The 24,673-nt window shown below is 54.3% G+C and overlaps 2 protein-coding genes across 2 annotated transcripts; both read right to left on the reverse strand.

The window, feature by feature from the left end:
- Positions 1–8,255: 8,255 nt before the first annotated feature.
- DHX34 (DExH-box helicase 34) lies at positions 8,256–21,029 on the reverse strand. The gene is given in 17 exon segments (XM_041121720.1): positions 8,256–11,961; positions 12,213–12,336; positions 12,434–12,610; positions 12,740–12,997; positions 13,083–13,189; positions 13,352–13,463; positions 13,555–13,722; positions 13,802–14,044; positions 14,199–14,300; positions 14,493–14,686; positions 14,784–14,958; positions 15,162–15,379; positions 15,480–15,582; positions 15,777–16,046; positions 16,153–16,464; positions 17,074–17,809; positions 20,980–21,029. Coding segments are annotated over 17 exon segments (3,468 nt in total). The 5' UTR covers positions 21,015–21,029; the 3' UTR covers positions 8,256–11,827.
- A 126-nt stretch (positions 21,030–21,155) lies between these two features.
- Positions 21,156–24,637, reverse strand: LOC115337686 (C5a anaphylatoxin chemotactic receptor 1-like). Its single transcript, XM_030006083.2, has 2 exons — positions 23,821–24,637; positions 21,156–22,753 (listed from the first exon to the last, which is right to left on the reverse strand). Exons 1-2 carry the CDS (start codon positions 24,154–24,156, stop codon positions 21,683–21,685), a joined length of 1,407 nt encoding a protein of 468 aa, XP_029861943.1. The 5' UTR covers positions 24,157–24,637; the 3' UTR covers positions 21,156–21,682.
- Between the last annotated feature and the right edge of the window lie 36 nt (positions 24,638–24,673).

Consider the following 24,673-nt stretch of genomic DNA (forward strand, 5'->3'; position numbering starts at 1 on the left):
CAAAGCAGTACACAAGCCGTGAGCTACAGCCCACACGGTGCTGCTTGAGATGACCTTGGGTGGGGTTTTTTTAGACTGGACTTATAGGATACTCGCGTTTTATTAAGAGGAGCTTTTGAGGCAAGGTCAGTGCTGTGCAGGGGATGCAAGATGAGCGGTCTTGCATAGCAGGACGTGTACAACCCTTGGTCCTCTGAAAATCTGCTATATCCAGAATTAGAGCATGGTTGAGGTGGGTAGGGACTTCTGCAGGTCATCTGGTCCAACCAGGGCCACCTATTGCTGGTTGCCCAGAACCACATCCAGATGGCTTTTGAATATCTCCCAGGATGAAGAGTCCACCACCTCCTTGGGCAATGTGTGCCAGTGCTGTCACCCTGACAGTAAAAAAGTGTTTCTTGATGTTCAGAGGGAACCTCCTGTGTTTCAGTGTGTGCCCATTGCCTCTTGGTCCCACCACAGGGTACCACTGGGAAGATCCTGACTCTATCCTCTTTGCCCCCTCATTTATACAGATTGATGAGATCCCCTCGAACCTTCTCTTCTCCAGGCCGACTAGTCCCACCTCCTGCAGCCTTTCCTCATGAGAGAGATGCTCCAGTCCCTTCATCACCTCCATGGCCCTTTGTTGGACTCTCTCCAGTATGTCCATGTCTGTCTTGTCCTGGGGAGCCCTGAACTGGACACAGTACTCCAGATGTGTCCTCAACAGTGCTGAATAGAAAAGGATCACTTCCCTCAACCTGCTGGCAATACTTAATGCAGCCCAGGAGACGGTTGTCCTTCTTTGCAGTGAGGGCACATTGCTGGTTCATGGTCAACTTGGTGTCCACCAGCACCCCCAGGTCCTTCTCTGCCAAGCTGCTTTCCAGCTGGGTGACCCCCAGCCTAGAGAGGTGCTCCCCAGTTCCTCCCCAGAGGCAGGACTTTGCTCTTCTCCTTGTTGAACTTCATGAGGTTCCTGTCCAGTCTTCAACTCGACGTTCTCGTTGACCACAGGAGACTGTAAATTTCTGCCATGTTGCCTTTCTGTTGCAGTTGCACCAAGAAGGAGGTGGAGAGGAGACGAGGAGGTTCTCCCATAGAAACAGGAGCTGAAGAACTCAATCTTGTGTTTTGTAGTGGAAAAGACTATAGGATTTTAATCAGCAACTTGGTATTTGCCCTTTTACTGGAGCAGGAAAATGTTTGACCCTGTCATGCAAACTGATAAATGCCAGAGACACCTATTAGTTTTCCTGGGTCATCTCCATAGATTGGATGGGTTTGAGGTGTGAAAGCACTAGGAGGAGAGGAGCATAAAAGCTGTATAGCTCACAGGGGAGGCTTATGACCCTTGCTTTGTATGTGACGCAGGGAAAACCGGAGAGCTGATATGAGCGTTATGCCATCACAGTGCTCAGCTGCCGAAGTTCTGTGACCTTTTGTAGGAAAAGGTGCTTTTGTTAAGCTGAAAAAAAAAGGAGATTTTTGATTAAGGGTGGGGAAGAGTCTGGAGACTGCTGCTGCATGCAAGCTCTGCTGCTTTCACCTCAAAAAAAACCCTAGGGAGAATATGTAATTGCTCTTGCATTATCCTCCATGCCTGGCCCCCTTGTTAGCCTCCTAATGAACTTTCTGCAAGACTGTGAGGAATATTACCAGTGGATTCATTTGTACATCCAAAGGCTTGTTTGGAAAATGCACCAAGGAGCGAAGTCTCGGTCAAGCCATCGGCCTCTCTCACTGCTTACCACACTACTTTTATTTTGCTTGTTTTCCTGCTATGCAAACTTTTCTTCCCATCACAAGGGTTTGCTGAGCTGCATCGTTAATTTAGTGTGTCAGAGCAATGAAAAATGTATGCCTGCTCTTGGCAGCTTTGAGCCCAGACTTGTTTCCTCCTCTTACCTTATTTCTGCTGCGATTATTATTCAGACAGCAGTTGAGCTCCACAAAACTATCAGGAGGAGAATACAAACTAATATGAGGCTTGAGTGATCTGCAGGATAGCTTCACCCTGGGGTTTGGTCTGCTGGGTGGGCTGTCCTCATCCTACACGGATGGAGCAGAGGAGAAGGTGGGTGGACTGTCCTCATCCTACACGGATGGAGCAGAGGAGAAGGTGGGAGGGCTCTGCTCATCCTACAAGGATGGAGCAGAGGAGAAGGTGGGAGGGCTGTCCTCGTCCTACATGGATGGAGCAGAGGAGTAGGTGGGTGGGCTGTCCTTGTCCTACACAGATGGAGTAGAGGAGAAGGTGGGTGGGCTCTGCTCATCCTACACGCATGGAGCAGAGGAGAAGGGACATCAGAGAGAGAAGAGGACTTGGTGAGAGGCAGCACATCTTGTAAAAAAAGTCCAGAAATATCTAATGTCCTTGAATTGAAGAGAAAACGACTTCTACCGCTGACCTGCTGGGCTCTTGAGGGTGGTGAGGAAGTCCTTCCCCCACAGACCCAGCGTGACCTTGAGGACAATCCCCTCATGTCTCCATCTTCCCCCTCCCTTAATTGCTAGGGAAGCAGTTGGACGCTGCCAAGAGCCTGTAAATAGCCTGTTTGTTCCTGGGCAAGGATGACGGAGAGGGGGCTGAAAGATGAGTCCTCTTCTCCAGAAGCAGGTTTGACGTCTCGGAGGAGAAAATTTCCCTGTAATTGAAATCAAGGGAGGGGAAGGCACAGTTTCCCTCTGTTTTGTTTCACAAGCACAGATCAGCCAGCTCTGGCCCGTCAATCACGTTTGCCTGCCGACGCCTGGCTGCAAAAATAAATCCCTGAGGCAGGTGGTGCGATCAATAGTGGCGGCGCAGAGTCAGGATGAGGAGGACAACATCACTGAGAGCTTGCGGGAGGGGAGAGCAGGTCAATTCTTGACACTGGTCTTGGGAAAAGGGTTATGCTCCTATGAGGTACGGTATATACACCAGAAAAATCGTAATTTTGGGTGACCAAGGCCAAGAGAGGAGGAAATTATTCATTCTGCAATGTCAGGGGAAAAAAAAAAATCAGGCTGCCCAGAATTATTTTGCACCCAGTTGGAGCCCCTTTTGCTCGTCAAAGGGAACAGTAAAAGCTATTTGCATCAGCAAGAGCCAAAGCAGGGTGTAGAAAAACGGATGCTGTGCAAAAGCACGGGGGGACTATCCCCTCTCTGGCATTGCTTCGAGGGCAGAGGGGATGGAGAAAGAGGAGCAGGGGTGGGAGCAAGCACTGAGACGTCTCCAAAAAACTCCATGTGCCAAGCTCTCCAAGCAAGATCCCTGAGTTTGGGTGGGCTTTTCCCAAGGAAGTCTCTCTCCCCCGGTGTCCCCATCACCTTTGCAAGCCCGGCTCCGCGTCACATCAAGGAAAGTTCATGTGATAAGCGGGCTCCTCTCTGATAATGCATGGAGCAGATGAATTATAGGAAGGAAAGGGAAAAAAAAAAGTCACTAAGAACTGCTGGCACGTCCGCCAGCTGAAGAGTCAATTTGGTGTGTCTCCATCATCTACAGAAAGTAAAGTAGTTTTCCATAGCATACTTAGAGCAATCTCATTTTAGGCCGGCTGCTCAGCCGCAGGAGGTGGGTTTTTACGGCAAGCTCAGCCTTTCCCAAGCATTTTTCTTCCAGGATGAGCATCCGGGGACCGTAGGGTCGTCGCTGCCGTTAGCAGCCTTCATCTCCCACAGTCAGTTCCCGACTGCCGCTCGGCTGAAGAAGTAATTTAAAAACCAACCTGTTTTGTCCTCTCCCACGATCAGCATGAAAAATGCATGCAACATCAGACTTGCTTCATTATTCATTAGTGGCATTAATTATGCAGCTGTGCCACTTGAATTGTCTCTGGTTGAGGATATTCACAGCAGGAAAAACTTTGCAAGACAAGCCAGCACGGGGTGATTTATCCCGTAAGAAGGATCAGAATATATTCAGGAGAGGAGAAAGCATGCAAAGGTCTCACGGCAGTTGATGCAATGTGGAAGAACAGCCTCACGCTCAAGGATGCGATGCTTTGGGGAGTCACATTTTAATTTCTGGGTTCTTCATGACCTTCCCAGATGGTTCATGTGCTTCTGCCTCCTTCGTCCACAGTGGAGCCAAGAGATGCTCTCTACCCACTTTGCTCCTGCAGAGCTTCAGGAGGTGTTACGATTGACTCTAAGAGGGAAAGCAGGGACTCTCCATCACACAGAGGTGTTGATTCCTACCCGGGCAATAACCAGAAATCAAGAGAAGGAAGCTTGAGGCTAATGAGGCTTAACGATTGTTCAGCACAGATCTGGGAATTGATTCTCCAGTGAGTTACAGGCAGGGGAAATCAAATCCTGCAAGAAGCGGAGAGAGCAGGATTCAGCCGTTTGAAGGAAAGCTTCTAGAGGGGGTTTGAGGGGTGGGTGAGCAATGAAAGGTCCTGGAAAAACAGGAAAACTTGGTTCTAGCAGCATTTTGGAGCTTGCAAGGCCGATTCTTGGGCGAATCCTGGCTCTTTGAATAGGAAAAGCTCCTCGCTGGAGATGGAAGCAGTGCCTGGCGTGACCCTCATTTAAGCATCAGGACACCTCTGGGAGGACCCCCAGGTCCCCTCTGGCTCGTGGTCTGCAGAGGAACCAGGGTGCCGTTTCTCGGGGCAGTGTGGGGGGTTGGTCCTGCAGCTGCAGAATCCCATGCTGGGGTGCACGGATGAAATGCAGATGGGAACATCCCTGTCACCAGCCTGTCCAGAGGAATTAATTGTTTGGTCCTGCAGGCTCCTCTGTGACAGCCAGAAGGATGGGTTGGGGGGGTTGCTCTCCATTCCTCTTTTCTGGGGAGTGCCCAGCTCCCAAGGTCTTTCCTGAGCTCTTTTTTGCACCAGAAGTGGATTTTGGGAGCCTGGCAGTGAGCCAGCCCCAGAGAAATGCTGGCCTCAGATGACATCAGCATGTGGGATGATGACAACACATCCATGAAACGACCTCCTCCCCATCCTGGTGGGGCAGGGACATCTTGGATGGCAACATCTTGCGTTAAGGTTTTGCTCTCTCTGCCCCTCCCCGTACAGAGCAGGGACATCAACCAGCTGCTTTCAAAGGTCCAGCCCACCCAGTAAACAAGTAATTAGTAATTAATTTGGAGGTGGCATTTCTGGATTCGGGTCCAAGGCATTTTGGCAAACCAAGACTCATTTTGGGGGGGGGGTTATCAGGCAGATTTTTGCAGCAAAGCATTTGCTCTGCAAAGGTGATGCTGGGAACTGGTGAAACTCTTTGGATGATGCAACGAGAGGTGAGAGCCCATCTACATACAAACACATGGATACATTAAAAAAATACGGCTCTTTCTGGCTCCTATATTGCTGCTGGCAGAAGCTGCTCCCCCACCTGCCTGTCTTCCCTCCTTCTCCAGCTGCATAAACAGGAGCTTTGGAGACAGCTGAGCTGTCAAGCAGGCAGAGAATCCGTGTCACGCAGAAAAATGGGAATAAAATTATCACCTGACACACCGACATCGCCTCACAGCCATCTATCCTCATTGCCACGACGTGTGTGTGTGGGAAATGGGATGGGGTGGGATTGCTCCTAGTCTGGGGAGGGGGGGGTAGGAGCAGGGATGCACAGGAGCGTGGGGACTCTGACCCCAAACTGCCCAGGATCTTCATCACCTGGGACTGGAGCTGAACAGCCACGTGTTGAAGTCCAACGCTCTTCAACCAGGTTCCTTTAGATACTCCACACAAGGAGGGTTTAATGTTTTAATGCCAGATTTACTTATTTGAAGATATTTGATGTTACGGGGCGGGGGGGGGGGTGGGGGGGGGGGTGGGTAGAAAAGTGAGGCAGCAGCCTACTGAAAAATCACACACAAGTATAATATAGCAATTGCAATACCTGGCTGAATCGCAATACAAGCACGATTCCCATTACCAGACTCTAGATGCTCACCAGTGTGACACTGGGTGTCCCAAGTCAATGGGAAGACATAGGTTGAAGCTCTCTTCAAAGCTCATTTTGCTGGTTAATTTTTATACACTGTGTTGGGCTGAGCCACACGTAACCTTCCCTTGTGTTGGTCTGGCTTGCTCAGGGAGATAATTCTTTCTATGGATTATTTTAGGGAAGGCCAGTTGGCCAGCTCAACTGATAGAGCCGTTTATTGACAACGAAGGCCACCCTTGGTCCTCCTAGTGTTGAGGTAAGTTCAGCTCCCTTTGTGATAGCAGTGGTCACCTCCTACTTTCTTTTCTGAGCTTCATGAGCACACCATCCTTGTCCATCTTCTCCGAACCTTCTTCCATCGTAGGGGTTGGGCACGTGGTGCTGCACTGGCTGCAGGGTGCCGGTCAAGTAGGACATTGCCAGTGGTTGCCACATCAGGGTCTATGGGGTAGGATGGACTCCAGGAGCAGATGGTGGTCCTGAAAGGTTGTCCTGGCAGCGGCAGGAGGAATGGCTCACCAAAAAGTAGCATAAATAGCCCAAACTGGCAGGTATCGTGATTTTCGCTCATTCGAGTCCGTGCAAGCAGATCATGAGCAGGAACCAAATCTCTCATCATTTTGTTGTAGGTCTCAGGATGCTTTATAAAGTCCCAGGTTCTGGACTCACATGACAATGAAATAATCTTTCCCCCAGAAACATGATTTTTTATTTCCACCCCATCCAATGCAATGCACAAACTCTAAGAGATCAAGAAAGGAAAAAAAGAAATTCTTATCTCCTGCTTGATAAGACGATTTTGGGACCTTTGGGGAGCCTTCATCTCTCTGTGGTGGGTCACAGCGTAAGGGAAGGAGTGGGGTGCTTGGATTTTGCCCAATTTTCGGCATTTTAATAAAGAGCAGAAGGCGGCTGGGACCTTCCATGGAGGAGGGAAAGGCTGCTCTCTGCAGGCTGTGAAACAGCACGAGATGCCTGGGCTGAGTTTTGCACAACGTCCAAAAAGCCCAACCCCAGAAGGTCTCTCAAGGAGCGTCATCAGCCAATAATTTAATTAAATTATTTTATTAGTATCATATATATTTTTATTAACAACAACAACAACAACAAAAAAACCCAAAAAACTGAAAAAAGATCAAACAGCAGATTTGGGAATGGAATAAGTGGGGTGGTGGGAATAGCGAGACTCCTGGGTCTGGCTTGCTTTGAGGAGGGCTTGGGACCCCCCCTTTGCTACAGCAGTGATGTCGAGCAGTCCCAGGACTGACGTTAACATTTATATGCCTCCTGTCCTTCCCTTATAATTGCATCTCACACCTTATAATTTTAAAGTATCACATAAGAGCATGGAAGAAGCAAAGAAGTTTCCTATTGAGAGCATCTTCCACAGGCAAATGACTTAGAACCCTTTTCTCCTGGAAATTATTTAGATCTCAGTTAAAAAAAAAATATATATATCCCTGCTTCCAGTTCATTACCAGCACAAAATTGGCAGAATTCAGCTGGAAGAGGTTTTTTCCATCTTTGGATCAATATTTCACCAGAGGCTGATGCACACTGTATCCAGGGGGAGAAATCCCATGTTGGGCTTCTGGACCAACCATGAATCTTGGGAGGATGCTGAGTCAGCACTTCCACCCATCGCTGGGTTATTGGTTATTAATTCTATAATTATTAATGATATACTTCCCCAGGGTACACAACCTAAAGGGCAGCAGGAGCAAATTTTTGCTCTTAAATCTGTAAATTTTAAGGCTGAAGAAGAGAAGATGGATTCCTGCTGATAAATCTGGCTGTCAGCTCTGCATTTTAAGGCTGGAGAAGAGAAGACAGATTCCTGCAGATAAATTGGATGCTCCGGAGCCCCAAAAATGCGACGAGGGAGGAGTGGGATGGGATAAGGTTTGCTGGCTTGGAGCTGAAGCATAGGGACGAGCTCCTGCATCCTCCTACCTGCTCCAAACTAATTTTTAATAGGTACAGACATTCCCCCCCCTTCTCACTTGACCTTTCAAACAATTAATTTAATTATTCCCAAACAACACGCAGTTGGTTTCAATTAGAGGCTAACGTGTTTGCCTCAACCTCCAGGAAAATAGTAATAATTATGATAATAATAATAATAATGATAATAATAATAATACCATTGCAAAGAACAAATGAGGTCATTCACTTGGGTTGAAGAGGGTGGCTGGTAATTGCTTGGTGTGTGCAAATTGAGAGTAAATAAAATAAAAAACCCCTCTCTGCTTGCCGTTGCTGGGAAGAAGCCCTTGTTTGTAAAGGAAAAAAACCTCATCTGCTTGTTAATTTTTTTTTTTCCATTTAAGCGTTAAGCTTTCCTTGGGAGCGCTCAACCCCTGGGATTTTTTTTCTAGATTGTCCAACTTCTTCCATCGCTAATTAAAGGAGTTGTAAGAGAGGGTTTGATGCGGGGTTGTTGTCTCCCAAAGAAATGGCCGTCTCGATATTATCGGCTTGTTTTTATCCAGTAAAGGCAATGCACAAGGGCCCGTTGGTGGGAATCAAAGCTCAGAAATTCAGCCTAGAAAGGAAATATGCAGGTAATTAGCTGCCAGGATAATTAGCCATTGGAACGGGCTGCCATGAGATGTGGTAAATCGTCTTCATCCCAAGGGGTCTTTTAACATCAGGTTTGGTAGGTGAAAAAATAAAAAGGGAAAATCGTTTTCTCATTGGAAATTTGTGATGATGGACTTCGCCCATCTGAGGATGGAGCTTGGGTTGGAGTGGATGCTCAGAAACAACCTTCAAAGGAGCTTCGTCGGTAGGACGGGGATGCCCCAGTTGGGGAAAAAGAGCAGGCAGCAAGAGAAAATCTTCCTGCCAGAGCAAGTGAGCTCAATAAAACACATTTATCCAGAAAGGAAAACAATTTCAGTCATTAAAAGGCAAAAAAAAAAAAGGGGCGGGGGGGGAGAGTTTTTGTGCGTCAGGGTGTGATGGCAGCATTATTGGTGGTGTTAGAGACCCTATAGGTGCCATACAGGGAAATTATGAGGATTAGTGCCTTGCTCTTGGTCTAGCTTTCTCTGGAAAGGTGAAAAAATAAGGATTTCCCCCCAGAATCCTGTTCTCAGCCTTTCCCTCCCCGGTGCCATGAAGGATGGTAGATGGGGACCACCAACCACTCCAGTGAAGCAGCCTCTAAGAGGACGAGCACAGCACACAGTGCACCAGCCCCCACCTCAATCCACCCATTTAATTGGCGTGATTGAAAATTACAGCTCACCCAACCAACACTGTGACATTAATTAACGTTAACAAGCAACAGCCGGGTACACAAGGCTGTTCTCAACCCACTACAAGTGACCTTCATCTGTGTCTCACTCTTACAGGCAGATTCAAGGTGAAGAGCAGCATCTTTTTTAAAGAAAAAAAATGAAGTTTTCTGCTTTTAAACAACATCTTAAAACTCAAGCTCAGGTTTTAAGGCAGCTCTGTGATGCGGTCAAACCATTCACCACCTTTGCAGCGAGGACATGTTGCTGATGGTCAACCTGGTGGCCACCAGGACCCCATGTTGAGGTAGCCTCATCATCTAGGTCCTTAATGAAGGTGGTGACCAGGATGGGACTGAGGATTGGCCCCCCTGAGGTTACACCAGCATCCAGCTGATGGCTTTAGACCACCACGGAGCAAAACCAGGGCACGAGCATGGTCTGATTTGATCCCAAACACCCCAGGGTTACCACAGGGACAGAAATGTGGAGGACTTCATTAAAAATCCAGCGTTCTTCTCACATAAGACCTCAATTTGTGGCTTTCATTAGTAAAGTAAATTAATCCCACTTCTTTATGGCTGTGGTGGCCTTATTTAATTTTCTGTTATGTAAATAACTTGCTCTAAGCTTAGTTTAAAAGCAATAAGGCTTTGCTGTTGCCTTAAAGGCAAGAGCAATATTGCGTGTTTTTTCAAGAGGGCGAGCAACAGCCAGAGCAGGTTTATGCTTTATGAGCCCTAATGATTATTGCTGAAAGCTGTTGGGTTCTTCTTATTAAGGTGAGAGTATTCATTTTGATTAATTGAAACCTGAGGAGTGGGTCTGGGCTGGTTGTGGGTGGCATTTAGTGGGCCCAGGTGGCCCGGAGCAAAGCTAAAGTCCCCTGTGGCACAGGAACCAGGGACCAAACTACCATCAACGTCCTGGAAAGCAAAGCCCAGCATTTCAGGGTAAAAACCGAGTTCTTCAGAGCATGCGGGACCAGACCAGCACTGACATTTGGCTTCCAGAAACGTCAGCTGGGCTTTAATTCACCCTCCATTACTCAACCTAATGGGGAGAGCAAAGAATTGGGGTTCCTGTAGCCGAAAAGAGCAAAGCCAAACCCATCCGACGCCTGTTGCCATGACAGGAGCATCTCCCATCTCACCTCGCTGCCATAGCAACAGGGGCTCGATAGAAGCATCATCCCCATGTCCCCCACTGTTAAATTTGGGTGAGACGACTCTCCCCACACTCCAAAAGCGGGGTGGGATCCTGCCAGGCTAAGGTACAGGCAGCTGCCTGCAGTAAAGGCTCAAAATAGATCACACACACATACAAACCAAATAATCTGCTCAACAAATGACCTGCCTAATTAATTTCTGCAAGTGCTGCGACACCACCAGCCAGGAATTACCTGCACCCAAGTGGTAATTAATTGCAGATAAACCCAACCAAGAAAGGGAAGACAAGCAGCAAGTTGCAAAGGATGTGAGTTGGGGGGAGTGGGGGAAGGAAGAAAATAAATTTAAACAAGAAAAAAGGGGATGAGGAAGCATTCAGAACCCTTCCCCTTTTTTCTTTTCCCCTCTGCCACCTATTTTACGGCCAGCAACATGCACTGAGCCCTGGCGATGGATAATTCCTTACAGAGAACCTTGGGGCTTCAAAAATTTAAACCAGGAAACTTTGCTCTTGGAGAAGCTCCTTACCCCAAAGCATCATGAGGCCAGTTAAACCACACTTATTTATTATTTTCTTCGCCTGGTAAATAAAATGCAACATGCCACAGAGCTAAAAATACCATCAAATTGCTTTAATTAGAAGGGGCCCCACTAATAACCCTGCTTGAGCCTAATGCAGCACACAGGCTGATAATTAATGCATTTTAAATGGGTTTAGACAGCTGATAAGTTCCTGTTGTCGTGGCATTTGCCTCCGCAGGGTGTGTGTGGGTGCAAGCCACTCTGGATTTGCCTTTCTCCAGGTATTTTCAGCCCAAAAAAGCACCAGAACCAGCCACAATTCCTAAAGCAAGATCTCTTGTTATATTAAGGCAGCACCTTCTCACCACGTTGGGAGTGAGCATCCTCTGAAGGGCCACTCAGGTCCCTTGTTATTAATATTGGGGGTGGGGGCGGCAGGGAGTCCTGGTAGTGGTAAAGTCCCCGCACCTGCCGCTCCGATGCTTTGCCCACAGGATACAGAAAGAAAAGGAGATGAGGCAGGGATGACTCCAGTATAGGAGTGCCACATGCTGGCCATCCTGCGCCAGGCAGCATCGCAGGCAGGAGACATCCCCGAGACCCCACAAACATTCCTTTGTCCTGTAGCCCCTGACCCATGCTGCATCTGGGGGTGCAGACACCAAACCGGGCACCCGCATGGGCAGGGGAACCCCATCGTCCGGCAACACGCTCCGGGCCAGCACTGACTTTCTCCAAAAAGCTATTTATTTACATGGTTTTCTTAAAAAAAAGGGGAGCGAAATCAGGTTGCCCCTATGCAAGCATCAGTGATGAGCTCCAGGAGCCACTAAAATACCCTTAAAACACCAAATCCCTTTTGGGATCCAGCCAGACTCACCCAAGAGTAACAGAGGTAGCAGTGTAGGGGGACTTTCCCTGCCATTACGGGGGTCTCCTGCGTCTCCCCGGGGATTCGGGAGGACCCCAGCACCATCTCCACCACCAGCCGGTGAGAGCATCCCAGTGAGCACCTGGTCACCGGTGCTGCTTCTTGTGCCGAAGGATCTCCGTGGGGGTGAAGGTAAAATCCTGCTGGCAAACGTCGCAGTGGTAGGATCTGTGGAGGGCAGAGGTTTTGGACGAGGCTTCGGCCGCTTCTTCCAGGGGGGCTGCAGGAAAATGTAGAGAAAAATGGAGATCAGAAGGAAACCAAAGCCCTGCAAGACCATTTTCTTCCCACCATCACACCCCCAAAATGGGGCCCTCAGTGGCACTGCTAAAAGCTGGCACAAACACAGCCCAGCTCACTGCCACCCCCTCTCCTTGGTCACTCACAGAGCAGAAATGCTCCCCCCAGGCTGGTTGTCCCCAGCTGTCCCTTGTCACAGCCCCTTGGCAGGGTTGGGGGGGGACAACTCACCCTCGGAGGGCCGGCAAGCGCTTTCGTGGCACATGCGCTCCAGGGGGGTGAAGGGCATGTGGAGATCGCAGTGGGGACATGTCCAGAAGCTCCGCAAGCAATCGCTGTAGAGGTCCGTGTCCGTCTGTGGGACACAAAGGGTGAAGGGGATGCTCGGACTCCCCTAGGGTAGGGGGGGGGTGGCAGGCAGAGCAGGCAGAGTGGGAGAGGGGTGTACTCACAGCCAAGCAGTTGTAGGTGAGAAAGTCCATCACCCTGTGGCCGCCTTTCACCTCGTCGGGCTTCATCTCCATCCCCTGGAAAAGCCCCGGGAGCTGGGGAGCAGCAGCCACAGTTTGGGGACCGATGTAGAGGTTCTGTTTCTCCAGGCCCGTGAGCTGGCGCAGGCGGTACGGCACCTGCAAGAGGACACAGGGATGTTGGGGGGACACACCAGCTACCCTCATCCTCCTTTCTAAGCCTTCAACCCGATGCAAGGCACTGGAGATGGATTAAAACCACTTGCATCGCCCTCACGGCCACATCACCTCCATGTGCAGGAACTCCAGCAACCTCCGGCTGAGCACGGATACGTCCCGGGAGCTCGGCCGGCGGCCCGACTCCTCTCCCCGACCTTCCAGCAGCTGGTGGAGAAGTTTTTCCCAGGCGGAACGAAGCTGCAGGGCTGTGGAGAGCAGGCGTAGGGCAGAGTCCGCATCGGGGACGGTGATCTCCAGCCATCCATCCACTACCAGCCAGGCACAGTCTGTGCTGGTGTCCAGCAAACGGGAGAAGAGCAAGAGAGCCTGGAGGAGCAGAACGCAACTGGTTTGGGGTGATGAAGGCTACCAGAGGGCTTGGAGAGGAAGAGGAAGAGAACAAAAAGCTCACCTGTAGGGCTGGTACCCAGACACAGTTCACCAGGTAGGGTTTGTTGGTCTCCAGCAGCGAGACAAAGGCGAGGAGCTGGTGGTGGCGGCTCAGCTCCTCCGCGGGATCTGCAGGGGGCAACAAGGGGTGTCTCAGCTGGACCCCAAACCTCTCCCCATCCCCAGCACCAGGGATTTGCCAAACCCCCTGAGGCCGACAGCGCTTTCATCCAATGTGGAAAAAGCCAGGGAGAAGGGGAGCCAATTCCTCTGCGATTGGGGTTGTCCCACCTTTGATCCCACCGCACTCCAGTCCCTCCTTGGCGTGGAGCAACTCCGGGCTGGTAGCAAAGACGCAGGTGGGATGAAGCACGACACCCTGCTTGTTCTTGGTGTGAAAAATCTGTAGCAAGAGCAAAATGGGAGTTGAGGGAGAGCGAGGGGCTGCCGGGGGACCCCTGGGGTGGGGGACAGGGCAGGGGGAGGACAGGGACCTGATCAGAGTCCTTGCGGCCGCTGTTGAGCTGGTCAGGCACGGCCAGCTGGGGGTAAAGCCCCCTGCACAGCACCAGCTTGAGGAGGGCGAGCTGCGAGGAGGAGAGAACTGAGCTGGATACAGCCTGGAGCTCGTCCACGTTGGGGCGGAGCTTAAACTTGACATCCTGCAGAGATAGAGAGGGTGTCAGGGGCCTGCATGGCCCTAGCCTGCCTCTCGGGAGAGAAGACGGATGCAAGGGTCACCTGGATATCGATGGTGCGCTCTCCCTTTCCCACGGGTGCCACCGTCGTCCTCCTCCTCGCCGGAAGAGGTGCATCTGTTCCGTCCTGCAGCCGCAGCACCTTGCGCTTCCAACCTTCCGTCTCCGCGTGGGAACGCCACAGCCGGTGCAGCTCGCGGCGTTCCCGGTGTCGGCTCTGCCGGCTGTAGCTGTCACTGGGCTGGCTGGAGGCTTCCTCCAGCAGCTGGTGGTCTCAAAGAAGCTCCTGGGGCGGTGGGAGAGATGGTTGCTGAGCCCCCACGGCCGGGAGACAGGCAGGTTGTGGGCACGCGGGCAAATTCAGCTCTCCTCTGTACCAGCAATGCCCTCCTTGGACCAAAGGTGAACCCCACCCTGAGGCTGGATCCTGCCCCCCTCACCTGAAACTGGCATCACAGGTTGGCGGCCTCGTAAAGCCAACGCTCCTCCAAGCCTCCCTGCCGGCACCATTTCCGAGAGCTACCGCTTCATTCCAATTTCACCTGCTCCGAGACAGCACAGCTCAGCCCCCGGCAGGGACGGGCTGTCCTTCCCACCTCTCCCTGCACCCCAAAATCAGCCCCCACCACCCCCCAACAGCCTCCCGCACGGACTCAAGCACACCCCACCCCAAAACAGAGTCTTCCCCCCACCCCAAATGTGTCTCATCTCTCCACCTTAGGCAGGAATCCCACCTGGACCCACTTGTTGAAGACATTGAGCAGCGTCAGGGGGTCACCGTGGGGGCTCTCGAGGGGCCGTTGGGCCGTGGCGCAGTCAGGATTGGGGTGAGCGGGTCACAGGAAAGGGGATTGCACGCTCAGCGCAGCTGCCACAGTTAGGGTGGGCTCGGCCAGTCCAAACAGAGCACCCAGGACCAGCATCTTGCCTGCGTGGTGAGGGCAGGGCAGGCAGCAAAGGCAGGGGAGACCCCCACTCCTTGTACCGTCACTTCTGTTTCAAGGGGGGTGCCCCGAATTACTCACTGACCACCACGTCCACGGGAAGCTGGGCCAGCAGGTTCCCGATGGGCATCGGGTTTTCAGCCTCATCCAGGGCTCCCTGGTCCTTCAGGTACCACACGGCCATCTCCAGGCTGGATGAGGGAGGAGGCTCCAGGAAGGGAAAGGTCTGGGGGTCACCCAATCCCATGCTCTTTAACTGAGAGAAAAGCACACGTAGAACAAGGCCGGCGATGACAGGAAGAGCCTGGAGGTTTACAAAGCCCCCCCAAGAGCCATCACACTCCTGACGCTTGAGCCGCAGCCTGATCTCACGCTTGGCTGGCTGGGTTTCCCCTCTGAGATCTCCCCAAATCTCCCCCAAGGAAACCCCAAGGCGATCAGAGGGATCCCCAACTTTACCTGGAGCACCAGAGCATCAAGCGCTACCTGCTGAATCTCCGGCACGGGGTAGGGGGAAAAGGCATCGTAGTCAGATTCGGCGTAGAGCCGGTAGCAGATGCCAGGGCTGGTCCTGCCAGCACATCCCTTCCACTGCTCAGCGCTTGCCCAGCTGATCCAAAACTCCTGCAGCCGCTGAAGTTTGTCCTGAGGGTCGTAGCTCATTTCCTTCACCTTCCCTGGAGGGAGTAGGAGGGAAGGAGAAGCTCTGGGCCATGCAGGAGGGAAGGAAAAGCTTTCTCACCCAGCAGAGAGGGGCGTTGAAGGGGGGATTTTTACCAGAATCCAGGACAAAGTGCATGCTGTTGATCGTCACCAAGGTCTCTGCAACGTTGGTAGAGAGGATGCACTTACGGACACCGGGAGGGGGCACGTCAAACACCTGAAGAAGGAGAAATGATGGTCCTACATCAGCACAGCTGGCTCCAGAGCAGAGCAAACCTCCAGAAAAGGGAGGCTGCACCCCAAAAGCACCCACAGTCAGGGCGTAGCCGGGCTGAGCTCTGGGATTTTTTCACTCTGCGATGCCAGGGTGCCGAATTCCACCCCGATTCTCAGGGTCAGACCCTCACCCACCTTGTCCTGCTCCGCAACAGAGAGGGTGCTGTGCAGGGGGAGCACAATCCAATGCTGGGTACGCGCGGCGTAAGCCTGTGCCACCTCCAGCACCGCGCCGATCTCGGCTACCCCGCTCAGGAACACCAGTGGGTCCCCGCGTTCCTCCAGTGGGTACTTGTGGTCGATGGCTTGCAGCACCCACAGGTACAGGAGGGGATCCAGGTGCTCCGATTTCCCCGATTTCCCGACCATGGATGCTTCTTCCTTAGGGATGGGTTGATAGATGACCTGCAGGAGCAGAGACAGGGAGGACGTTGCCTCCAGATAGACACAGCGAGAGACTCGCGCCCGCCCCGTGCCAGGATTCATCCCAAAAATCCCCCTCCGTCCTCACCAAGATGGGGGAAATCCTTCCTGGCACCTGCAGCACTGGGGCACCCCCAAAGTACCCCGAAAAAAGACAGATATTCATGGTCGCCGACATCAGCACCAACTTAAGGTCCGGCCGAGCAGGAAGGAGCTGCCGCAGGACCCCCAGGAGGAAATTGCTGTGCAGATGCCACTCGTGAACCTCATCGGTGATCAGGACGTGATACCCAGGCAGCGTCGGCTCCCGCTGTACCTGCCGCAGCAGCAGCCCCTCCGTCAGGAAGACAATCTTGGTGGCGGGCAAGCGGGTGCTCTCAAAGCAGATCTGGTAGCCCACCTGGGGCAGGAAGAGCAGAATAGAATAAAATTGAATAAAACCAAATAAAATAGAGCATTTCAGTTGGAAGGGACTACAACAATCCTCTAGTCCAACTGCCTGACCACTTCAGGGCTGACCAAAAGCCAAAGGATATTATTAAGGGCATTTTCTCTTAAACACTGGCAGACGTGGGGCACTGACACCCCTGGGAAGCCTCTCAAGGTGTCTGACCACCCTCTCGGTAAAGAAATGTTTCCTAATATCAAGTCTGAACATCTCAATGCAGCTTTGAACCAGGGACCTCTTCTCCCTCCAGAGAGTCAACAGCACCTCCCAGTTCAGTATCATCAGCCCACGTGCATCGATAAAAATAACAGTATTTTCTTTATATTGATATTTTCAGTATTTTTTGAACAGGATTGGCCCTAAATTTGAACCTTGAGGAACAGCGCTGCTGCCCGGCTGCTAGCCAGATGTAACCCAGTTCACTACAACCCTTTTGTTCAACCCATTCTTCAGCCAGTAGCACCCAGTAACAGGGTGGGAAGAAACCAGCAGCGCCCAACAGCTCCCAGTTACCCCTAAACTGGCCGAGGAAATCAGCTGTCACCAGCCCACAGACCTCACCTTGTTTCCGTATTGGTGCAGGCTCTCGAAGCCCACCCGCTTGGCCAGCGAGATGCAGGCAATACGGCGAGGTTGGGTACAAGCCACGTGACTGTAACCGGCCGCCAACAAGAATTGAGGCACCTGCGTGGATTTACCACAGCCGGTATCGCCAGCAATCACCACCACTTGGTTTTGAGCCACAGCACGCAGGAGCTGGTCCCGGTATTGGGAGATGGGAAGCGCCGCTCGTTCCCGTTGGAGTTTGGCCAGTTTGGCGAAGCTTTGTTTTTGGGTGAAGTCCAGGTAGTGCAGCAAAGCGGCACGAAATTCAGAGAGACGTTCCTGGGGCACGCCGGAGTCTCCTCGCCGGCCTCGGATCGCTCCCTCCATGTCGGCGCTCAGCACCGAGAGGTTGATGCGGTACCGGGGGTCATACTGGCGGGGCAGGTCGAGGCGGTGGGCGATGGCGGGGGGCTCTGCCTGGTTGTGGCAGCTGGGGGTTGGCTCACTTTCGGTTCTCCAGCTCTGGAAACGCCGGAGCCGCTCAAAGAAAGCCCAGAAGTTACGGACATCCTCAGACCCAGCTCCGATATAATCTTGCTCACGGAAATACAGCTCTTCCAGACGGCGCCGTGTGGTGGGGCAGTCCCAATCCCACTGGGAAGGTGAAAGGTCCCGCTCCCGCCGTCGGGATCTGCTCTCCTTCTCCGATGGCATGTCTGTGGTGGGGCAGCTGGTTCCCAGAGCCAGGGACCTGTGGCAGGACAGGGGCCAGTGTGAGGTGGGGGCCTGTGACCAGCCTCGGCTCATCCTGGGGATCTGGGGGTGTTGGGGGACCATCAGAGCCTCCTCCTTGCCCACAGCCGGGAGCCCCAGCATCGCACATGTCCTGGGACACCCCATACCCCAGCCAAGCCCCCTAGTATACCTGTGCACCCTGTCCCAGATCCTTGGGACCCCTGTGCACCCCATCCCAGCCCCTTAGGACCCCCATGCACCCTGTCCCAGCATCCTGGGACCATCAGGCACCCCGTGTCAGCCATCTGGGACCCCTGTGCACGCAAACTGAGCCCCCTGAGACCCCAGCCCAGCCTCCGGGACCCACACACACCCCTGTCCAGCTCCTTGGGAGCCCTCACTACCCCATACCAGCCCCCTGGGACCCCCACACACCCCTGACCAGCCCCCTGAGACCCCTGTGCACCCCCTCCCAGCCCCTTGGGACCCCCATGCACCCCATCCCAGCCCCCTGGGACCTCCATGCACCCCATCCCAGCCCCCTGGGATCCCCGTGCACCCCATTCCAGTCCCTTGGGACCCCCACGCACCCTGTCCCAGGACCCTGGGACACTCAGGCACCCCGTGTCAGCCCTCTGCGACCCCTGTGCACCCCAACTGAGCTCCCTAAGACCCCAACGCAGCCCCCGAGGACCCACATACACCCCTGTCCAGCCCCTTGGGACACCCATAAACCCTGTCCCAGCTCCCTGAGACCCCACAGACCCCAACCCAGCACGCTGGGACCCCATACACCCCTGGCTTATCCCCTTGGGACCCCCCACAACCTGGCCCTGCCCCCTGGGACCCCCATGCACCCTGGTTTATCCCCACGTGACCACACACACCCCAGCTAGCTCCCTGGGACCCGCGCGCACCCCATCCCAGACCCTTGGAATCCCCATACACGCTGTCCCAGCCCCTTGGGACCCCCGTGCACACTGTCCCAGCCCCCTAGGACCCCCGTGCACCCTGTCCCAGTCCCATGGGACCCCCACACACCCTGTCCCAGCACCCTGGGACTGCTGTGCACCCCGTGTCAGCCTTCTGGGACCCCTGTGCACCCCAACTGAGCTCCCTGAGACCCCAACCCAGCCCCCTGAGGGCCCCACACACCCCTGTCCAGCCCTCGAGAGCCCCAACACCCTGTCCCTGCCCTCAGGAACCTCACACCAGGCCCAGCTCCCCCTGAGACACCCCCCCACAACGCCAGGCCCGGCTCTCCATCGCCTCAGGCCCACCGGGCCCCACTTCCCTACCCGTCCGCGGCTCAGAAGGACCCTCTCCGGCCCCTCTCCCTCCCTGGCAGCCGCTGCTCCGGGACCGGGGCCGCCCGGGCCCGTAAACCGCCGCCCTGAGGACCGGGCCTGGCCCCCGCCTTCACCGACCAGGCCCCGCCGCCGGGATGTACCAGGCGCCGCCGCCAGAGGGCGCCCGAACAACGCCGCCGGGGGCGGGGCTCGGGAAGGGGCGGGGGAAGGGGGCGGGGAAGGGGCGGGGAAAGGGGCGGGGCGTTCCGCGAGGTGCCCGACGTGGCGGGCGGGGGCTGCGAGCACCGCTGTGCCCCCCCGTCCCCAAATGTCATTGCTGTGCACCCCCTGACCCTGTCATTGCTGTGCCCCCCCATCCCCAAATGTCATTGCTGTGCACCCCCTGTCCCTAACTGTCATTGCTGTGCCCCCCCGTCCCCAAATGTCATTGCTGTGCACCCCCTGTCCCCAAATGTCATTGCTGTGCCCCGCTGTCCCCAAATGTCATTGCTGTGCACCCCCTGTCCCTAACTGTCATTGCTGTGCCCCCCCATCCCCAAATGTCATTTCTGTGCACCCCCTGTGTCCTAGTTTCAGCTGGGATAGAGTTAACTGTCTTCCTAGTAGCTGGTACGGTGCTATGTTTTGAGTTCAGTATGCGAAGAATGCTGACAACACTGATGTTTTCAGTTGTTGCTCAGTAGTGTTTAGTCTAAAGTCAAGGATTTTTCAGCTTCTCAAGCCCAGCCAGCGAGAAAGCTGGAGGGGCACAAGAAGTTGGGAGGGGACACAGCCAGGGCAGCTGACCCAAACTGGCCAACAGGGTATTCCATACCATGGGATGTCACATCTAGTATAGGAACTGGGGAGTGGGTGCAGGGAATCGCTCGCTCCGGGACTAGCGGGGTGTTGGTCGGTGGGTGGTGAGAAATTGCACTGCGCATCATTTGTACATTCCAATCCTTTCATTACTGCTGTTGTCATTTTATTAGTGTTATCATTATCATTATTATTTTCTTCTTTTCTGTTCTATTAAACCGTTCTTATCTCAACCCATGGGTTTTGCTTCTTTTTCCCGATTTTCTCCCCCATCCCACTGGGGGGGGGGGGAGTGAGTGAGTGAGCGGCTGCGTGGTGCTTAGTTGCTGGCTGGGGTTAAACCACGACACCCTGTCCCCAAATGTCATTGCTGTGCTCCCCACCCCCCCATCCCCAAATGTCACTGCTGTGCCCCCATCCCCCTGTCCCCAACCGTCACCACTGTCCCCCATGTCCCCATCACTCCTGTCCCCAACCATCACCACTGTCCCCCCATCCCCAACCATCACTGCTCTGCCCCCCCATCCCCATCCATCCCCATGATGCCCAGTTGTCCCCAACCACCTCTGCTGTCCCCACCCTGTCCCCAGCCATCCAGGTGGTGCCCAGCTGTCCCCCCCCCCCTCCCCATCCCTCCCTGTTGTGCCCCACTGTCCCTAATCATCCCTGCTATGCCCATCCCTACGGTGCTCAACCATCCTCAACTGTCTCTATTGTGCCCAGCTGTCCCCAACCACCCCTGTGATGCCCAACTGTCCCCAACCATCTCCACCATGCCCATCCCCAACCATCCCTGTCATGCCCATCTCTGTTATTCTCCACTGTCCCCACCATCCTCAACCATCCCGGCTGTCCCCAACCATCCCAACTATCCCCAGCCATCCCTGTCATGCCCATCCCTGTTGTTCCCCACTGTCCCCAGCCATCCCAACTGTCCCCAGCCATCCCTGTCATGCCCATCCCCATTGTTCCCCACTGTCCGCAACCATCCTCAACCATCCTGGCTGTCCCCAACTGTCCCTGCCCCACCTACCCCCAGGCTGGGCAGCACCTGGGGTAGTGAAAATCAGACACCAACTTCAGCTCCGAGCTCCACACCATGATCAAGACCATGGGTTACCCTTCACAAGGACTTTCTGGGGTGGGGAGGAGACACTGCAGCACCTATTGCGTCATCCGCGAGCTCAAAACTGCCGAGACGGCAAAAATCTTGCCCAATAAACAACCAAAAAGGAGAACCAAGGGACCAAGGTCTTGCTCAAGGCTTGAGGGAGCTTCAATATTTATTGGCGACATTGGACACGGCTATGGTGAAGACAGGGGGATGGTGAAGGGCAACCAGCCCCCCCATCAATGGGGTGGACTTGAGTTTTTGGGGTGATAGAGGGGGAGTTTAACATGCAGGTGGGTTCACCTGCGTCTTGGACCTCGCTGGGTGGTGGAGATGGGGGCCTGGGAGGGGGTTCATGGGGCAGCACAGCTCTTATAGGGCTGAGAGAGGGGAAAATAGAGTCCACGCTTGGGTTGGAGAAGCAGAAGTGGGTATTGTGGGCAAAGACAACGTCCTCTTGCTGCTGGCAAGCCGCTGAGGAAGCCAGGAGGAGGGCCCCAGGGCTAGGTGGGCACACAATTCCCCAGCCTGCAATCACGTGGGGCAACTGGTGGGGAAAGGGGATGATGAAGGCATCTTCTCTCTACGGGGCCCCGGGGGACCTCTAGGAGAGGAGGAGAAGGTAGTGGCCTCAAGTGATGTTCCAGCCCTAGAGCTACCTCATTCCTGGTCAGACATTGGTGCTGACGCTGTGGTCATCCATGGTGGACTTGGTCTTCATCCTGCTGTCCCCCATGGTGCTGGTGGGGTCATCACTCAGCACGCCCCGCAGCACAGCTCTCCAGGAACGCTGGAACTTGTCCTTGAAGTCCTGGCCCATGACGATGTAGATGATGGGGTTGATGCAGCTGTTGATGTAGGCGATGCCGGTCACAATGGGGTCAGCTGCCAGGGCACCCTTGAACAAGTCGCTGTGAGGACGGGTGGAGGCCAGGATCAAGCCCACGATGTGGTAGGGCAGCCAGCACACAAAGAAGCTGATGATGACCACCAAGATGAGCTTGATGGCTTTCTGGGAGCGAGCAAAGCCCTTGCTGTGGACACGAGCCAGCAGCAAGCTATAGCAAGCCGTGATCACCACAAAGGGTACCAGGAAGCCGCAGATGAAGCGGGTGACAGCTGTAACGAGCTCAGTGACTTGCTGGTGATGCCCCACGGCCGCATAGTCCAGGACGCAGGTGGTCTTGTCGGAGAAGTCATCCAAACGGGTGGTGCGGAAGATGAAGGAGGGAAGGGTGAGGAGCCCGGCCAGGAACCAGGCGGCCGCGCAAGTGCCCCGGACCAGCCCCAGCGTCCGGTGGTTTTGGCACCACACCGGCCGCGTCACCAGGGCGCAACGGTCGGCACTGATGGCCATCAGGAGGAGGACGCTGGCAAACATGTTGAGGATGGTGAGGGAGGGCAGCAGCTTGCAGGCGAAGCGACCCAACGGCCAATGGTGATCACGGGCCAGCGGCAGGGCCAGGAAGGGCAGGGCCAGGCAGCAAAGGAGGTCGGCCACAGAGAGGTTGAGGAACCAGACACCGTTCACCGTGCGCCGCAGCTCAAAGCCAGTCACCCAGATGACGGCTCCGTTGCCCAAGACACCCAGGAGGAAGATGAGGGCGTAGAGCACCAGGATGGCACGGTAGCTGTGAGGGACTTCATAGCCATCGAAATCATACATGGAATAGTCATCCCCGTTGGAGTAATTGAAGGTGTAATTGGACATGGAGAAGTCCATCCTCCACCAGCTCCCAACCTAGAAACCACACTCCGTTAGACCATCAAAGAATGGTTTGGGTTGAAGGGACCTTCAAAGATCCTGTAGTCCACACTCCTTGCCACGGGCAAGGACATCTTCCACTGGTCAAGTTGCTCAAAACCACATCTGTAGCACCACGCAAGGGTTTGGGTTGAAGGGACTTTCAAAGATGACCCCGTCCAGTGCCCTTTCACGGGCAAGGACATCTTCCGCTAGATCTGGTTGCTCAAAGTCCCATCCAACCTGACCTTGAAGATGGGCCTTCCACAATTCCTCTGGGGAACCTGTTCCAGCATCTCACCACCCTCATTGTAAAACAACTCTTCCTTACAACCATCATCATCGCCATCATCTCTCCCCTCCATCCGACAGTCCTCTCCCCCCCAAGGGCAAAGAGGCAGCACCACCAAAACCAGTCCAGAGAGATGCTCCTCAATGAGAACGTGTGGTGCAAGCACCCCAGACCACTTGGCTTCATGATTATGTCCCCCCCCCCGCCTCCACCCCGGTAACTGAGGAAATAGGCATTTCCCCACTTCCTCGCCAAGCTGCCCCCAGCTGCGTGGCGCAAGAAGTTGGATGAGGAAATGCCACAGGAACTGCAGCTCCAGCAGTTTCTCCAGCTTCTACTGGGTAGGTGGCATGAGGGGATGATTTTGGTTTGGCTCTCAAGCCCCTGGGGGGGGGGGGGGGGGGGGGGGGGGGGGCACGAGAAACCTCTCAGTGCCCAAAGCATCGCCAGCACCAAGAGAGAGGTTGGAAAAAAACTGGAAGGAGAAAGAGGAAACCACGGGGAAGGTCTGGGATCCTCAGATAGCCGGTTGAATGACCCGGAGCACAGGAAGAAGGGACAAAGAGAAGATGTGGCATCTCCAACCATCATCCAACGCCTAAAGACGAGCCGCAGTGACCTCACCGCACGCCCTCAGCAGGGAAAATCCATCCCATGAGCAGAAGGATGGAGGTCACCCAAAGCTCGGCTCTGCCCCCCCCCCAGCACTGGATTTCGGTTTTTAGGCGAAGGCAGAGAGTCTCACCCATCACACGCCCCACCAGCTGCTCACCTGGGTCCTCACCGGCTGTGGCCGCGCTCTGTGGGGATGAGCGGGCAGCACTGGGTTTTTATACAGCAGCGAACAGGAAGCAACACCAAGGGGGAAGAGACCATGGGTGGAGGAAAAAAAAAAAAAAAAGACGACGACAATGACGACGATGGGTGGGCTGGGAGGGGCAGCGGGGCCAGGAAAAACTTCGTCTCTGGGTTTAATGAGGGGGAAGATCGCAGGGAGAGGCCCCTCTGCAGCAAAGCTGAGGAGGGCTAGCTGGCGGCAGTGAGCAGAGCTGGAAAACGAGGCATCAACCCCAAAACAGTGGGTTTTTTTGAGGGGGATCTGGCTCATTTCAGCTCAAAGGTGATGCTGGGGAGAGCCTGGAGCACCCCTCGCCCATCCGCCGTGGCCACAGAAAGCTGAAGGGTCTCACGGGGATCCCCCCTGGTCTGGGGGACGTCACCAGCCACCGCCATGGAACTTCTCCTCCTCTCCCAGCCAGGACCTGCTGTGCCCCAAGTGTCCCCACCGGTCCCCCAGGGACAGCACAAAGTCCCAGGGCGGGGATTAGGGGACAGCCCTCCTGCTCTTACACTCGTTTCACCCCAAAACCTCCTCCAGAGCCGCTACACTCCTCGCTTCACCCCCAAAAACCAAGAACCCCCCAACAGGTAACAGGCACCAGCAGCTTCCCAGTGCTGGCCAAAGCTTGGCAGCCCCTTCCTGCAGCTCTGGCATCCAGCGGGCAGCCCCTTGCCAGTACCAGGACTGCCCCCACCACCACCTTCCCAGCCTTGAGAGGAAAGGGGGACCCCCGTGAGCAAGGAGGGGACCCCAGCAGCAAAGCGGGGGGGGTCCCCTGTGAGCA

This window comes from Aquila chrysaetos, unplaced genomic scaffold, assembly GCF_900496995.4.
Source record: "Aquila chrysaetos chrysaetos unplaced genomic scaffold, bAquChr1.4, whole genome shotgun sequence".
Lineage (NCBI taxonomy): Eukaryota > Metazoa > Chordata > Aves > Accipitriformes > Accipitridae > Aquila > Aquila chrysaetos.